The sequence below is a fragment of the Podarcis gaigeae genome, assembly GCF_964106915.1.
Source record: "Podarcis gaigeae genome assembly, chromosome: 3".
In the NCBI taxonomy this organism is placed as follows: domain Eukaryota; kingdom Metazoa; phylum Chordata; class Lepidosauria; order Squamata; family Lacertidae; genus Podarcis; species Podarcis gaigeae.
Genome location: NC_139680.1, coordinates 3,042,374 through 3,060,413, shown reverse-complemented (window position 1 = coordinate 3,060,413; position 18,040 = coordinate 3,042,374). Strand labels below are relative to the sequence as shown.

General features: G+C 40.4%; 1 protein-coding gene across 5 annotated transcripts in view; it reads right to left on the bottom strand.

Moving 5' to 3' along the window:
• Window positions 1–18,040, bottom strand: part of WDPCP (WD repeat containing planar cell polarity effector) — a 181,783-nt gene that overhangs the window by 7,361 nt on the left and 156,382 nt on the right. For 4 of the 5 annotated variants that reach the window (XM_083730282.1, XM_083730283.1, XM_083730281.1 and 1 more), the window contains exon 15: window positions 7,072–7,228. The exons of the other annotated variant lie outside the window; for it this stretch is intronic. In XM_083730282.1, the coding sequence (XP_083586408.1) occupies window positions 7,072–7,228 (157 nt within the window). The remainder of the gene's footprint in view (window positions 1–7,071; window positions 7,229–18,040) is intronic. 5 annotated transcript variants of the gene reach the window in all.

The following is an 18,040-nucleotide window of genomic DNA, read 5'->3' as shown; positions in this document are numbered from 1 at the left end:
CTGGCTATGCCCATGGTCTCAGGATCACTAATATATTAGTAAGGAACTAAGAGACCATTTTATTTAATCTCTGTGTGTGCATGTGTGTTTGTAAATTCAATGTGGCTAAGTGAGGAGGCATCAGAAACCAATAAAACGTTGAAGAGGATATGCAGAGCCCAACTAAATGAAGATGATGATCTAAAACTAGGCACCCTGGAATGTTTAGCTAACCATGTTTGCCGAACTTTCTGAAGTGGCACTGAGAGACCTCAGCAGAATGTCAATTGCTTTATTCCTTTTTCAGGTAAATGGATATTAAAATAAACTTGTGTGCTCTTCGTTAGACTAATGAGCCTTCCATTTGAATACTAGCTGCATATCCTTGACAACAATAATAAAGGAAATGGCCTATTACTGAGAATCGTGTATAGCTTCTATGTATATAAGTGACTTATGAGGCAGTTTTTCAGAATGTTTTGTGGATGCCCAGGAATGTATTTGCTGAATAACTCACTGATTTTTCAACATTTCTGAGGATTTTAATATAATCATAAAAAGTATGTCGGTTTATACAGTAAAGTTTAATTGTTGGTCATCTTATTTTTTTATGTAGGCAGTTTCCTTATTAGGGAAACAAAATCAGCATTTTGCTTTGCAACTTGTTAGTTAAAAATCTAGGTGAGTATTGCCTTCACTGAATAGAAAATCAGTTTTGATTTGTGTATCTTTTTGTGTCCTTATTTGCATTGTAGTGATTGTGAGCCGAAGAAGGGGTGGAAGAAGCAACATTCTTTCACAGCAACTTTGGTTTCTTCATCAATAGGGAAATATCAATTAATTTGCAAAACTGTTACACCATGTGTCATTGTCATAGTCTAACTTAATGATCAAATGCCTCTTTTTCAGTTGCAGCATGTAAATTGTTATCCTGAGAATGTGAATGCTCTGATGTAATTGCACATTAACTTGCTTGATGGTGTAGTTAGCATTAAGTAGAATTAGCCTTTGATGATACACACGATTCAGTCTGAATGTAAAATCCCTCTTTTCTGCTGAGAAGATAAGCTTTGGGTATGTGGCAGCGTTTTGGTCACAAAACAGTGAAGACTGTTATAGTGGCTGACTGGTTTTTATTTTTTAAATTGGTTAATAGTCTATTGTCATGTGATGATATGGCCAAAGGCTGAAACAACAAAAACTGAACTGAATGGAGGTTATGCAAGCAGCTTTGAATGTAGAGTAACACTGCAGCTCTTCAGCTTTCTCTGAGCCATGCTAAAGCCACAATAATGCAACCACCTCTCCCACTAAGCTTTATTGGCTCAAGAAAAGAAACTAAGGAACTTCATTGGAGACCAGATTAGGTGAGTTTCAAAATGGAAAGATCCTTTTGGTCTCCGGCTCCATTATCTTTTCTGTAGTCTCTTGATCAGCTTTCCTACACATAGCTGCGGATTCCATGGTGACCTGTAAATTGCTTTTTTGGCTGCCAAATTGCTGTAACCCTTCTATTTTTATGTTTTTAAGAGAGCTTAAAACTGTCCATCCTCTTTAGACATTTATTTCTTTAAAATTGACCAGTGCTTGGGAGGATTTCAACTATATCCAAAAGGCTTAGAAGAAGATGTTGCTTCTAGTTTTCATTAAAGTCAACAAACATGAAAAGCCCAGAAGGGGATAAAAGCAACTTAGTGACTTTTACCTAATACATATAAATCTACCTAAGAGATGTATGCAATAGAAGTACTCAGAGTACTACATTTATTTCTATCTAAGATGCAGAAATAGGCTTGGTGTCACATGATCCTTCACAATGCCAAGTTTAATGAGGCTCAAAAGACTGTGAGATGAGTAAAATAAGGTCAGTCTGGGTTGGGCCAGTTTGGCTTAATGTGAAAATAATTGTGATGTTTTTCTATCATGGTGACAGTTTGCTTTGGTGCAGGACACTTGGAATACTATACTAGAGAATGTTTTAGTAGAGCATTTGTTAGATGCTTTGTTTACCCTTTCTTAAAAATGAATGCTGAAAACTCCCCAATGTTACACACATGGTTTGTGACAAAGACCACTAGTTCAAGTGGAAGGGGAGGAGAAAGATAATAAAATATAAACTGTATTTTAATATACAGGGTGATGTGAAAGTAAATATTCAAATTAAAGTCTAATAATAAGTTCAACCCATTTAAGTCCGTGGCCTTAAATCACATTTAATTCTGAATGTGATTCTGATACTCAATTTAGCAGTTCTTATTGAAACACTTTGGGACATCATATGTCAAAACTGCACAATACAGTTGCATGCACACAGTTATACCATATAAGGACTGTGCTTGGTATCTTGTTGATAAAAGTCCTCCTTTCTCCCTTGGAGGGCCTGTCTAGGAAAGTCACATATGGTTGCAACAAGAGACACTCTTCAAGACAGATGTTATGTGATCCCGAGATGATATTTCTTGCCTTTTTGACATTGCACCTTTGATGCATTCCTGTTTTGAATCTTTTGAAAAGTACTGCTATCCTTCACTAAAGAGAGTCTCATTTTTTAAAATTATATAAGGACGTACTCTAACACCAGCAATTTAATACTATGCAGGTAAACAGGTTTGTTCAACCTTCTGTGAATCAAAGGCAGGTTGATTAGAATGTTTTCACATTTATTATGTTTACAGTACACCCTTTCTGACACACCTTTAATATTATGTGCATGCTGGCATTGCTTCCTGGCTCATCAGTTTTAAGAAAAAAAGAGATAACTAGCAGTTCAGGGCTAGGGGAGTGGAAAGAAACAATGCATTATTCATGTTATAAGTACCAAAGTTGTTGTTCTATTAATATAGCACAGAAAAGGATGCCTAAATACTTTTACATGTTCAAAAAACATGTAGAACCTTGCTCTTACAAGTAGAACACATCCATATGACTATAACTAATGGAAGGTTTGTAACTGTATACTTAAACCTTACAATGAATGGTCCAAAATGGCACTAATGATGATGAAGGAAATGTGTTTGGCAAAGGAAATATAAACATAGTAGAGATTTGATAGGCTTGAAAAATGGAATGAAGTACAACACTAAAAATGGAATCTATCCTATTTTTTGCAGCAGCAAAGCAAATTATAATTGCCTATTTGTAAAATGTGATATTGTAATGTCAGCAAAGATAATGTATAAGTTTTGGTATTCTTATGTCTAGGAAGGCAAAACCAAAGTCCAACTGGAAACTGATACAGGGAGACTGGATATTAAAATTCTGATTCAAATCACAACAAAAGAGTGAAAAATGAATTGGTTATCTGTAGTCGTGTAAATGCTAATAGTATTCGCAATAATGCTAATGGTGGAAAAATACGACTGTAAGAGTTGTAACTACAGAGAGGATGAATTATTTACAAAGCTTTTAGCTTTTTTCTTTTTTCAAGGAAAACTTATTGAATAAAGTGTAGAAAGGCTTATTTTAGCTCTTCAGCATACTATGTGCCCAGTGGCATAGCAGGGAGGGAGGGCTATCACCCCAGGCACAGTGTTTTGGGTGGAGCATCAAGGCACAATGAGCTGTTGTGTCCTTGAGGCAGCAGGTGTGTGTTCTGGCCCCTGTGAGCCCAGCGCTGCTTTTGTGAGCTGTGATCCCTGTGATCCTGGGAGCCGCGGCCATAGCTCCCTGGGCTCTCAGGGACCAGGGCACAAGCCTGTTGCCTCCTTCTCAGCCACCCTCCAACTGGAGGGTGCCATGAGAAGGATGCAACAGCTCAAGGCTGTGAGCCAAAGGCAGCGCTGGGCTCGCACTCCAGATGGGTGGCTGAGAAGGATGCTACGGCTCACAAAGCTGTGATCGTCCACAGCTCTGGGCAGCCCTCTCCTACACTACGATCGGATGCAGCTTGCTCCAGGGGCAGAAATGCGAGTGATCGCAGCATCACAGAGGTGCACCGCCGCCTCTCCGAAGCTTCTGCCCTGAGGGGGCGCTGCCTCTCCAACACTTCCACTCTGGAGCCAGCCGCAGTATTTAGCCCCACTTTATATGTGGATAAAAATACAGTGGTACCTCATGTTACATACGCTTCAGGTTACATACGCTTCAGGTTACAGACTCTGCTAACCCAGAAATAGTGCTTCAGGTTAAGAACTTTGCTTCAGGGTGAGAACAGAAATCAGGCTCCAGTTAAGAACAGTTTCAGGTTAAGAACGGACCTCCGGAATGAATTAAATACTTAGCCTGAGGTACCACTGTGTAGTATCAATAGAATATAATTCAAATGTTGGCTTTTCTGACTATATTTTTTGCAGTATATTTTCTCATCAGATCCTCTGTAGGACAAGAAATGAAGATGTATTAATGTAGTCTTGTCAACCTAGCGTGAGGTAGGAACTTGGCAATGTGCAAATATATGCAAGTTGCTCCATAAAAAATTGCACATTATGTTCAGCTGCAATGTTTTATAACAGTGAGGAGAAAGTTTATCAGGTTTCTGGCCTCTAGCAGAAGTCAATTATTTCTGTGCCAATCTGAAGTTATTACAGGGAGTTCCTTTTCATCTCACATTAGAGTTGGTGGGGTTCATGTGACTTCTAAGGTTCTAAACAATTACTAATAAGGGATGGAGACTTGCTTTTGTATTTGGAAGCTCAAGAGGAGGGAAAATACAGGGATAGTGGATCGGCCTTATTTTAGGGTTGGCGGCATTCCCTTGGATTTTAGTGGCCTGAAGAAGCTGTTAGTGAGGGTTGGAAGCTCTCTTTATGTTCTTCAGCTCAGCAAGAAGTAATCTCAGCCTTTGGGAGGGGAAAGCACTTTATGAAGCTTCAATGATTGCAAATAAGTTTAGCTGAGAGGATCAGCAATCTGTGATGACCCTTCTTAGTTGATCCATTTTAGAATTCAAAACAGCAAGGCAAGAAGTAAAACTAAAGTTGAAAAACTAAAATAATTGTTAGCATTCCAGTGCTCAGCTTACTATGGGGGACAATATACGTTGCAAGAATAGGAAGTAAATATTCTAAAATAAGTCTGGTGGTGTTTGGATTATTGTGTAAATTCTTTGCATGGAATATTATTAAATTCTTCCCAAGCTCATGGGAACTGGAACCTATGTCCTTGGAATTAATTCCCACTACATTCAAAGGAACTTGCTTCCTAAGATGGACATTGAGGCAGCAGGCTTAAGCTGATGTTTCAACCTATGTAGGGTTTGTTAAAAAAAAGTTTAGGTAGCAGTTCAGCTAACACATTCCTGGAAGTATAAGCACATTTACCTGGAAATACCTTTGACCGAAACTAACAAGGTTTGATATAACTGTTATGGTCCAGTTACAGATAGATAACCGTGTTGGTCTGCCATAGTCAAAACAAAAAAAATTCCTTCCAGTAGCACCTTAAAGACCAACTAAGTTAGTTCTTGGTATGAGCTTTCGTGTGCATGTATCTGAAGAAGTGTGCATGCACACGAAAGCTCATACCAAGAACTAACTTAGTTGGTCTTTAAGGTGCTACTGGAAGGAATTTTTTTTGTTTTGTTATGGTCCAATAAGCCTGGGAATGAGTCATGTGTTGTATGTTTTGCACGTTCAGCTTACTTTCTTAAACCAAAAGTCTTATATCATCTAAATCATGTAACGGGGATTTAAGGGGTCCATCTAAACCAGGATATGAAACCAGAATTGTGAACCACTTGAAGATTGTTGAGTGCCTTGGTGGAGCACTTACTGAGCATGTTTATTCAGAAGTTAATTCTACTGTGCTCTTGAACAACAAATCCCTAATTTCCTGACAGTTGGCCATGCTGGCTGGTGCTTATGGGAGTTTTAGACCATCAACGTTTGGAGGGCAATGTCTTGGCCACCTGCCCTAGTGTGTTTAGGACTGCAGCCTTCATAAATTGTTTTTTTCCTACAAATCCAAGCACCTACATTTATTTTAATAGCATTTTCTTTCCACCTGCCACTTCAGCATCAGCACCAGCATCAAAACCAGTGCCATACAGTGGTACCTCAGGTTACATACATTTCGGGTTACAGACTCCGCTAACCCAGAAATAATACCTCAGGTTAAGAACTTTGCCTCAGGATGAGAACAGAAATCGTGCTGCAGCGGCGTGGCGGCAGCAGGAGGCCCCATTAGCTAAAGTGGTGCTTCAGGTTAAGAACAGTTTCAGGTTAAGAACGGACCTCCGGAACAAATTAAGTACTTAACCCGAGGTACCACTGTATTATGAAAAGCACAGCCCCCTGATAAGGCTGTTTAGAAGAGCACCATTAACTGCTAAATGTTTAAGGAGATATGAGAAGACTGCACCACTATTAAGAAAATCACAGGTCCTAAGATAGAGCTTTGTTATTCCAGCCCTGGTCAAAACAGCCTTGATCTCTATTTTCAGGGTAAAAACAAGTAAGTTGCAGGGCCACAGGCAGATCTTTTTCAATTGTTTTGCAACCTTTTCCCAGGCCACCTGATTGCACCTCATGCTAGGCTTGCCATGTATCTGGGAATTCCCAGACATGTCTTCTTTGGGTGATCCTACATGCCCATCCAGGGGGAATCAATTTTTTAAAAAAGGTGCACAGGTTCTGGCTTGGTGGTGGCCTAAAAAAGCTCAACAACTTTTTGTGTCTGGATTTTCACCTCTTGAAATATGGCAACCCTACCTCATGCACCAAAGTTTGAGACCCTGAATGAATGAATGAATGAATGAATATAAGAAAAACATGAATAAAAGAGGAATTAGAATTTAAAACAGGTAATTGTTAAAGCAAATAGGAACAAAAAAAACAAGCATAGGATAAAGCATGTGAATAGAATACGTGATTAAACACAGATAATGGATGGATAAGAACTGATAATAAAAAACAGATTTGAACTAAGAGGCATACAGTTAAAACAACTGTAAGAGACCCTCTGACCTACAAAATTAAAGGAGTTTGTCTTCAAGGAACTACATATGTGTTACAGTATACATTTTGAAGCCAATGTATGCTTAATTGCCAAGTTAAAATATCTGCTTTAGAGTAAATTATGCTAGATGACAGTAACTAATAAAATGCTACATTCTTCTCCAAATGCCACACTCCTGCATGCACTGAGTGTCTTTACCTTGTAGAGCTGTTGTATGTCACATGTGTGAAACATCGAGCGCTGGCACTGGAGGTTGGGAGACTGCCCTGAACTTTCTGGTCCTCCTGTGGCTGTATAGTCAGGTTTACAAAAGCGTCACTCAAAGCATCTTCTCTGTCCATATGGCCTGGAATCTCTAGGTGTTTTTAAAATTAAAAACAGAAATTAAGAATAAAGTTTACTATTGCTACATGTTTTACTGGATACAGTGGTACCTCGGGTTAAGAACTTAATTTGTTCTGGAGGTCTGTTCTTAACCTGAAACTGTTCTTAACCTGAAGCACCACTTTAGCTAATGGGGCCTCCTGCTGCCGCCGCCACACAATTTCTGTTCTTATCCTGAAGCAAAGTTCTTAACCCGAGGTAATATTTCTGGGTTAGTGGAGTCTGTAACCTGAAGCGTCTGTAACCCGAGGTGGTACTGTATAGGAATTGGCTTTTCAAAGCAATTACTACAGAAGACTAGCTATGAAGTATTTATACAATCTCAATGGTGATAGTAACTGACTTTCACAGTAATTATTGCTAGCTGGGACTAGAACCTGTCAAAGTGGTTTTCTATTAAAAGAAGTCTCCTATTATATATTTAGTCACACCCTGCCTTTGCCCCTGATAGAACCAAAGGCAACTTCTTATTCATATATTGGTGACCTGAGCTACCTGCATGTTGATCAAAACAGGAACATATTTATTAAGGTATTTGTATCTCACATTTGTAGGCAATTGGCCTTTGCATAGTGGCTTACAATGCAATAATGAAAACATTATTCTATTTAATTTAAATAGTATTTCATAAACAGTGAAAATAGAGCAATAAGTTTAAAACTTTAGAACAACATCAGGAATGAAAAACAGATTGGGATAAAGACTTCCTTAAAACCTATTTAAAAGCAGCTAAAAGAAGATCCTAAATGTACATTCATTGGGTTCAAACCCAACATAGCAGGCTCTGGAGGAAGACCAGGAAGAATAGGAGGGCCAAGCTGGAACAGAGAGACCCTTCTCTCCCTCCAAATACACCTGGCTCCAATGCTGAGACAGGAGTCCCAGCTCCCTCCCTTCTTGTGGGGGGCAGGGTGCTGCTGGACCTGTGGAGGGATCCACGCCACTTCCTGGGGTGGCAGAGCAGACCTCAGAGGGGCAAATGTGCCTGGTGCTCTCATTTTGTATAGATTTTGAGACAAATATGACAATGAAAACTCAAAACTGGCTAGTTTTTTTTTTTAAAGCTCCACAATAGTTTATTATATAATCAAGGAATATGTACATATGACATGAACTGGCAAAAGCCAGCTGACACCACTTTGCCTGTTGCTCAGGATCATCTCTGGTGAGCATCCAGCATCCAACAGTAATCAGCCAACAGGGAAGTGGACCACTTTTCACTTTTCATTATTGTAATTTCCTGATAAAACATTCACTGTGCTCATCACTAATGATACTGCAGTTGTCAGGGAAGAAATCCAAGTGGGAATGAAGAAAATGGATCTTTAAGGACATATTGCAGCCAAGTTTGTGATACAGAGACATGTTCTCAATCAGTTCCTTGTAGTTTTCTACCCTGATATTTCCGAGAAAGTTAGTTGACACCATATGAAATGCACCCCAAGCTTTTTTCTCATCACCCTGAAGCAGGTTGTCTAACATTTTGTCTTTGATGAGCTCGCAGATCTGAAGACCCACAAAAACTCCCTCTTTAATTCTTACTTCGCTGAATCGAGGAAATTTTTCAGACAGGCACTTGAAAGCTGATCTATGGCTTTTACAAAGTTTTTCATCAGACCGAGTTTGATGTGTAGGGGCAGTAGTGAGATTTTTTTTATTTTTGCCAGTGCTGGGAGTTGCACAGTCTTCTCTCTGACATTCAGAGATTTCCTCTGATGCCAGTCTCTCTTCACAAAGTGCAAAGTCTTTGCTCGGCTGTCCCATTCACATAAAAAAACAGCAGTACTTTGTATATCCCAACTGCAGACCCATCAACACAGACCCTACCTTCAAGTCACAAGAGAGATGCTAGCCATACTTGCTGCGTTGAAGACAGTCTGTTTTAGGTTGTTGTAGGTTTCTTTCATGTAGACAGCATGTCTGACTGGAACAGATGGAATTCTATTTCCATTATGCAGCAACACCATCTTGAGACTCAATTTTGAGGAGCCTATGAATAGTCACTATTCTTGTGTGATCCTGTGTGATTCTGAGGACATCCATTACATCATCTACATTGTAGCAGAACACAAGGTCATCTTCCTTTCTGAGGAACACAGGGTCATCTTCCTTTCTGAAGTAAGGTGCAACCTGCTGCTGACGACTGTGAAATGAAATCATTAGGACATTTTCCTTGATACAATTCCATTGTTAAAGTCCTGATCCCAGTAACTCTACTTTGGCCTTAGGTGGCTCCAGATCACGAACAAAATCATTCGGTTCTTCTTGTACAAGATGGTATGGTGCAGATGGCGGACCATGGCAAACATCTGGATCATCATTAGACACTGAAGACTGAGGAGAACCCAACATCAGTTCACCTCCCTTCTCACTGTCTCAATCGATGGAAAATTATCTTGAAGGTTCAGGAATGGGAAGTCCTTTGCCATGTGGAACTGGTCAGAAAGAAGACGGCATGTTTGGGTATGCTACTGTCCACTTCTTTCTCCTTGTGAATGATGGAGATGAACTGAGGATTAAATCTGTAAATTAAAATTTAAACCCTTTGTCCCACGCATGTGGGAGAATTATGAGAGTAAACAGGTTATGAAGCCCTTTTAGCAGAATGAAAACCCTTATTAACTGTTGCAGCTTACTGGAAGCTATGAATTAGGAAATTACACCTTTTTATCCCTGTTTGTTTGTGGTCTGCTGACCTTCCCTTCTCTGTCCCTGTAGCTAAGAATTTTAAGACAAAAAAATGTTTACTTACATTTCAATGCAGGTAGCAAATACATCAAAGTAGTATGCAGGTAAAAATACTTCTTAGTTACAAAATACAAATGAGTTCCAATATGGAGCCTGGGCTTTCAGCAGAGCCCAGGCATGTATATCTGCTCATATTGCTGGCTGGAAAGAAGAGAGACTGAGGCAAGGAGGAAAGAGAAAATATTAAGATCCTTTGTCCTATTTCCCACCACAGGAAGTAGGGGATATGACATCACACAGACCCCTCTTCTCAAGGAATACAGGAACTCTGTGAGCCTTAACCCCTTCATATGCTTATTTAGCAAATGAAACTGTCATTTTGACTGAAGATGTTCCCACAGGGATGCCTTCAGAAACAGGTGGTACCATTCAGAAGTAGCAGTCATTTGCGTGATTGCTTGGCTGCCTCCAAGCCATAGGAACAGCAAATGGCTGTTTGCCTTTTCCCCACATATTCCCCCCGCCCCTCAGACGTATTGAATCATATGTGTGGGGCCCAGGCCCTGTTCTGGTCCTCAATCTTACATCCAAAATTGAGCTGATATGCCTTTTTACTAACAGACTGATGACACTTTTCTGGCTTGCAAATGTCACTTCCCCACAAACGTAACAAAAGTTTTATCTGCACTATTAACACATTTACAAGGCATCACTACTGTTGGATTTACACTGCAGGGATCACTTTTGTAGTACTTATGACACAGGGGTAAACGGGAGAGTAGCGCACAAATGACTTGCTCACCCTGCAAGACTTTGTTTTATACTAATGATTGCATCAATTTATGTCAGCAATTGACTCAACTACATTACTCAACAGCATGTCATTGGTCCTGGGAGTGGTGTGTATGATGAGTTGATGCAATATGATGCCATATGTCTCAATCAATCAATCAAATAGAGCGTTTGAAATAGAGCGTTGCCAAATGAAATTGTGTAGTCAACATGGACTGGGTTGTTTATGCATGGCTATCTTTGGATCTCCTAAACAGGAGCCGATCAGCAATTTCAATTTCAGATTAGTAAAGATTGAATCATAGAATCATAGAGTTGGAAGAGACCACAAGGGCCATCGAGTTCAACCCCCTGCCAATCAGGAAACACCATCAGAGCACTCCTGACATATGGTTGTCAAGCCTCTGCTTAAAGACCTCCAAAGAAGGAGACTCCACCACACTCCTTGGCAGCAAATTCCACTGTCAAACAGCTCTTACTGTCAGGAAGTTCTTCCTAATGTTTAGGTGGAATCTTCTTTCTTGTAGTTTGGATCCATTGCTCCGTGTCCGCTTCTCTGGAGCAGCAGAAAACAACCTTTCTCCCTCCTCTATGTGACATCCTTTTATATATTTGAACATGGCTATTTGAATTTCAGAGGCATTTTGTGTGTTGTGCAGTGCAGCTTATATTCCACACTAAACTGCTTCGTATTCTAAGCGTGTTTTTAACTGAGGTCTCTCTTCTGCTGGAGAGTGTGCAAAGCCCCATGTCTAGGCACCCAGTTGATTCTTTTGTCAGTTACACACACACGTGGGGCAGATCTATTTTCCACCTCCAAATAAATTGTATAGATGAAAGGACCATGACATCCTGGAGCCAGGATCTGCTTCATGCTGCAGCTGATAGCCCTGGTAGATATGTGTGAGTCTGACACCTTCCGCTTCATGTCATGTGGTACCACAAGACATTCCACATCATGAATCATTCTATGTTAAAATATAGTTGAATAAACTGTGAGATAGCAGATGACGTCTAAAAGCTTACAGTCCCCACAAGACTGCAAGGCACAAAGACCATGGCAGTGTGCTCCCCACCAGTGCCTGGGGTGGGTGCATGGGTGCCAGGGCCCACAAAGCATGCCATGGGGACAGAGCACACCGATGGAGCGAGCCCCTGCCCTCTGGCAGGAGGGGTACATTCATGGTGCTGCACAAGCCCAGCGACACTTTGTGAGAATTGCAAAAATGGTGCTGGGCTCACAGGGCGCCATGAGCTGTTGCCTCCTACTCTGGAGGGCAGCTGAGAAGGAGGCAACAGCTCAAGTGCCCTGCAAGCCCAGCTCTGTGTTGCTTTTGCAAGTAACACTGGGCTCACAGGGCACCTGAGCTGCTGTGCCCTCTAGCTGGAGGGTGGCTGAGAAGGACACAGCAGCTCATGATGCCCTGTGCCCCCCCCAAACTGCGCCCAGGGTGACGGACCCTGTCAGAACAAAGGAAAAACATAACTGCTTGCATCCCTGTGGGGGGGGAGGAGCCAGAACAAAAGCTATATACAAAACAGAAGCTCCTAATGAGCAGGAAGTAAACAGACATGTGACACACAACAGCCTGTTCCCTTTTTTAAGGTGGAATGGAAATATCCTAACACTTTTTCATTCCACTAATTTTTAATAGATGAGTAAAGTATTGGTCTCAGGGCTTATCTGGACTTACCTTTTGCCCTGCTCTTTTCCAGACACAGGCTTAAAAGATCTGTATCCGAGCACCCCCACCCCCATGAATTTTGTAATCTGTGTTTTCCACAGATGGCCGTTTGCTCCAATTGAGCTTTAAAGAGCAAGTTTAAGGGCACTTGGACACAAGAGCTTTAAAACCTGGACTGTGCCTGTAAAGAGCGGCAGAAAGTGTGGATAAGCCCTAAATCTCTCTTAATTAAATCAATGGGACCAAAAAACATTTAAATCTGAGTGAATTATTCCCAGTGTGCATTTTGCTGCCTCACTTCAACTAAACTTTAGATTTGCATTAATGTTAATTTCCCTCTTTTTGCTGTTTGTGCTTTAGAATAGTGACAGTGAAGAGATCAGGAAAATAATGGAGTAGCATATTTATAACAAGCTTTTATAATCCCCCCAAAATATAATTTAAAGTGAATGTTTAAAGCAAAAAACCCAAAACATTGTATATTGTACTGTTAGAAATAATTAAATCCCAGGCTTGCAGACTATGGATTAAGAAATAAAAATCCTGTTACAGATAGAGACTTTAAAAGGGTCTCCCCCCCAAAAAAATCATAAGAACATTTCCCTTCCCACCCCGCTTTAAATCCTGTTTTATACCTTCCTTGTTTTCTAGGCTCTCTGTACCCTGGATAACCTAATCTGCACACAGCTCAGGTTAATGTCATGGGCTGCGGAAAGAATGTAAGCTAAGCATGCTATGTGCCATGTCTGTTAATTTATTTGAGCCAGAGCTCCAGAAATGTTTACCAGCTTACGAGGGCAAAGATGCTTCTAAGTACCTATGATTCCTTGCTGTGTAAAGGCTTGGTTTTGGCTTGGGAAACAAACATTACTGATTACTGAAATGATGTATTTTCATTCCATATAAAAAAGGAGCTACTTTACTAAAGTAGTTTCATCAAGTAAAACCTGTATACTGCAAGGCTATACGTTTCTCCCCAAAAATAATCCTATTGAGTTTGATGGGACTAACTCTCAGATTGATGAGTATAGGTTTGCAGCCTAAATCTTTCTGCTACTGCTTTCAGAGATCTACGGATTTGGAACCACTGAGGCACATAACTTTTCAAGTAGACTCCACAAGCCTTAACCCATGTGCATGCCAACTCATAGCCTCACCGTTGATCCTATTCTAAGCTTTTGAGTGTCTGCAAGCATGTAAATTAGATTTTCAAAAAGCAGTTTTGAAATCCATATATCTTTTTATCTGTAGATTTTTATCTGTTGGTAGCAAGGGAAAACAAAGAGATACCTGAATGAAAGCACAATAATTTATGTTTACACCTTGATTTGTATTTTCCACAAGATGATGCCTTTGCCCTAGGCTTCCAGTTTTCCAAAACATCTTCTTCTTTGGCTTGTAGCTGAGTCTTCCATAAACACAGTCTTAACAGTGAGTCTGTAAGTGACTTTGGAGGCCAATTCTGGATCCACATGTCCTTCCACAGTGGAGACATAGATTTCTGGGCAGGAGTTGATCACTGTGAGGATTTGCCAAATGTGCCTTCCTCTTAGTACGTTTCTTGTTTTCATCCTGAGTTTGTGCTTCTTCAAAGTCCATGACACCTTTGGCTGTTCTCCAATTGGAGCTCTGCAAGCCAGTGTTTCCCAGTTGTTGGTGTTTATGATACATTTTAAAAGATTTGCCTTGAGAGAGTCTTTAAACCTCTTTTGTTGACCACCAGCATTACACTTTCCATTCTTAAGTTTGGAATAGTTGCTTTGAAAGATGATAAGCAGGCATCTAAACAAGATGACCAGTCCAATGAAGTTGATGTTGAAGAATCATTGCTTCGACCCTGGTGATCTTTGCTTCTTCCAGTATACTGGCATTAGTTTGCCTGTCTTCCCAAGTGATGTGTAAAATTTTTCAGAGACACCATTGAGGGAATCTTTCAAGGAGTTGGAGATGGCATTTATAAGTGGTCCATGTTTCACAAGCATACAGTAAGGTTGGTAATACAATAGCTTTGTAAAAAAGCATTTTGGTTTCCCTGCAGACGCCCCAGTCCTCAAACACTCTGCACTTCAATCGGGAGAAAGCTGCACTCACAGAGCTCAGGTGATGCTGGATTTCGGCATCAGTATCGGCCCTTGTAGAAAGATAACTGCCCGGGTAGGAGAAGTGATCAACACTTTTGAATGTTACACCATTGAGTTGGATTTGTGGTGCTCCAGAGGGGTTGTTTTGTGTTTGTTGTTGCAGCACTTTGGTTTTTTGGATGCTGAGTGATAGGCCAAGCTTTCTGTAAGCTTCTGAGATATTTATGATGCTTTGGAGGTCATCCTCTGAGTGTGCACACACTACATTGTCATCAGCTCTATGACGGAAGTTATGGCAACCTTACTCTTTGCTTTCAGCCTACTCAGATTAAAGAGCTTTCCATCTGTTCGATATATGATTTCTACTCCAGTGGGGAGTTTCTCTTCGACAATGTGTAGGTTCATGGAGATGAAAATAATGAATTGAATTGGGGCAATAACACAACCCTGTTTAACACCTGATCCCACTGTGAATGGTTCATTTTGAGTATCACTGTTATCTGCGATTGTTGCTGTCATATTATCATGGAGGAGCCGAATGATGTTCACAAATTTATTTGGGGAGCCAATTTTCAGAAGGACAGTCCACAGGGCATTACGACTTACAGTGTCGAAGCCCTTAGTCAGGTCAGTAAACGCCATATACAGGGGTTGGTTTTGCTCTCGGCATTTTTCTTCAAGCTGTTGAGCAGTGAAAATCATGTCCACTTTCCTTTGTAACATGCCACTTATTATCTTCCACCTGTTCTGCCGTTGAGGACTTCTTGGATCATTCTTTGTCTAGCTCCTCCCCTTTGACCTTACCATCTTGGATGACCCTGCTGGCCTATCGATACCCCGGACAGCTTCACTCAGAAGGGTCATAGGAATATGCAAGCCCACTCACCATGATCGGGTGATGATCCAGCAAGTGAGTCAAAAACACTACTACTACTACTACAACTTTTGTTGTTATTGTTAAAATTTGAATACCATCCTATACCTGTAGATCTCAGGGTCCAGCCTGGCTGGAAGAACCAGCCACCTGTTTCCAGAAGAAGCTCATGACAAATGGTCATGTGATTTTACCTGCAGGCCCTTCTGAGAAGACAAGAGACTTCCCTTCCCTGTTCAGTTTAGTATGTAGTGATGCAAATACACCTTCTTTGTGCTGGCACCATGCCCACAAACCAGGAACACTTTCGGTACTCAAATCTTCACAGCATTTTCTAGGATGAAATGGAGTTCAAAGACATGCAGTGGCATGGAAGAATGAAGGAGCACTGACAGCTCTACTTAACAGGAGCCATTAAAATATTTACAAAGTAGCAGCTGCTTTTGCATTTAAACAGTTTCTTTGGCATGAAAAAGAAACTTGTTGATAATTGGCAGATAAGCCATGTTACTATGTTTTATGTGTGTTTGCACTCTGCGTGGTATGCACAGCCAGTTTTGCACAATCTGATGTTTACAAAGTAATTGTAACGTATGACCTCCTTAGGCAACAGGGACAGAAGCTGCCTTTAAAATGATGAGCAAGCATTTAATCACAACTCTTCCTGCTGATCTTTGAAAAATTCAATACATTCAACAAATATAACTCCTCCTAAAGATAAACTATAAGATGAGAAGTGAGGGTTTCTTGGTGTGTGCTTTAGGAATCACAGATGTATCCCAATGCACTACTAGTAAGCCAGACAGATGCAATTCTCTGTTTGTTAAAAAGAATACAGCAAAATGTACCTGACAAGCAGGGTAAGCAGAGAAACACTGCCAGACTGCAAGAGGTACAAACCACAGCTGTGAGGTTTTCCTGAATCAGAAATTTGTGTGTGTGTTTTTTGGACAGAACTCTAATAATGCTGACTATTGCAGGGAGTGAGGGAACTGGAGTACTGAGGAAGAAGGCCAGAATGTAAATATACATTAGGGTTAATTTATTCTGGGCAATGACTTTAGGATAAACTACCTACTATGACAGATGCCTTTTTGTGGGGGTACTTTCAGAAGGTTCAGTCAAAACTTTTAAGGGACAGTAATAAGTTCTTGAAGTAAACTTTCAGTTAATACATGTTTATCAAGGCTAAAATACGCAAAGGGATATTTTTTGAATGGGCAAATGCCTGGATTATAAAGTGCTGCCTTTTTCCACCTTCCACAGAGGAGCTCCTAGGGATCTGTACTTTAAAACTATAGTCACAATAGGAGGCAAAAGGGGAAATTGCAACCCTAGAGATGTAGCCTTCTACTGCAAAACTACATGGTACAGTTAGGCAATGGAATTATGCATTGCCACATCTTGCATGGTAGCTATCTTTAAATATCTAAAGAGCTGCCTTATGGAAGACGGAACAAGCTTATTTTCTTCTGCTCCAGAGGGTGGAACTCAAACCAATGGCTGCAAGTTACAAGAAAGGAGATTCCATCTAAACATCAGGAAGAACTTTTGAAAACAATGTGAATATTTTGATAATCAGCTGCTAAAGTTGTAAAAAAACACACAGTCTTCCCCATAAAATAAAAGTAGGCCAGAATAAAGAGACTTCAGTAAGCAGTGAAATCAGTGAGGGAGGGAACAAATTATAACTCCTAGGACAAGGCCCTGTCTTTTGTCCCACTCAGCTGTGCTTCTACCTTAGGCGGAAACAAAGAACAGTTTCTCCTTCTGAATTTAGGGAGTAGTTTGGATGCTATTGGAAGAGGTAATCACTAAAGTATCCTAGACCTTCACAGGTAATCACCAACACTTTGAATTGCACCTGGAAGCAAACTGGCACCCCTGGACATAGCTAACATCTGCATAATGCTGAACCCAAGAGAACCCCAAGAATGCACATCTGCCCCATCCAGAACAGTCTGATTCCCTATTTCCAAGTCCTTCCTGACCAAGAGACCTCTGCCTTGTCTGGACCAAGTTCAAATTTTAGTTTTCAGTCAGCCCATTTCTGTCTTCAAGCACTAGTCTAAACATCAATAGCTTCTTTGTACTATATGAAAAGGAAAAGTACAGTTGTGTACCATCTGCATATTAGTTCCTTTAATTTAATTAAAGCTTTTTTGATACAAACAAGATAAAAAAAGGAAACAAGGAAGTGAAAAAATATAGAAAGAGAAAGAAAGAGAAAAGAAAAAGGACTTCCTATTCTGTTTGTCAGTTACATAAAAAGAATTACGTATTCAAATCATTCGCTCCACAACATCCAATTATTCAGCTTTTCTTAAACCAGTATTTTTCCAATCTTCAAACCCAAATATTGCATGCTTATCTTCCTTTTCAAACAAAAACTCCAAAAGGGGTTTCCAGTGAATAATACTGAAATTTTTCTCTAATTAAACATATCAACTTTGACTCCAACAATTTCAGCAACAATGTCTCCTTATTAAATAATGAAAAATCTACACGACAAGGCTGCCCTATCTCCCCTTTGCTATTTATTTCGGTTCTGGAGGTGCTCCTGAATATGATTAGAGGGGACCGGTTGGTGGAAGGAATTCAGGTCGGAGCGAAACAATATAAACTTAAAGCTTTTGCAGATGACCTAGTTTTGACCCTGCAGG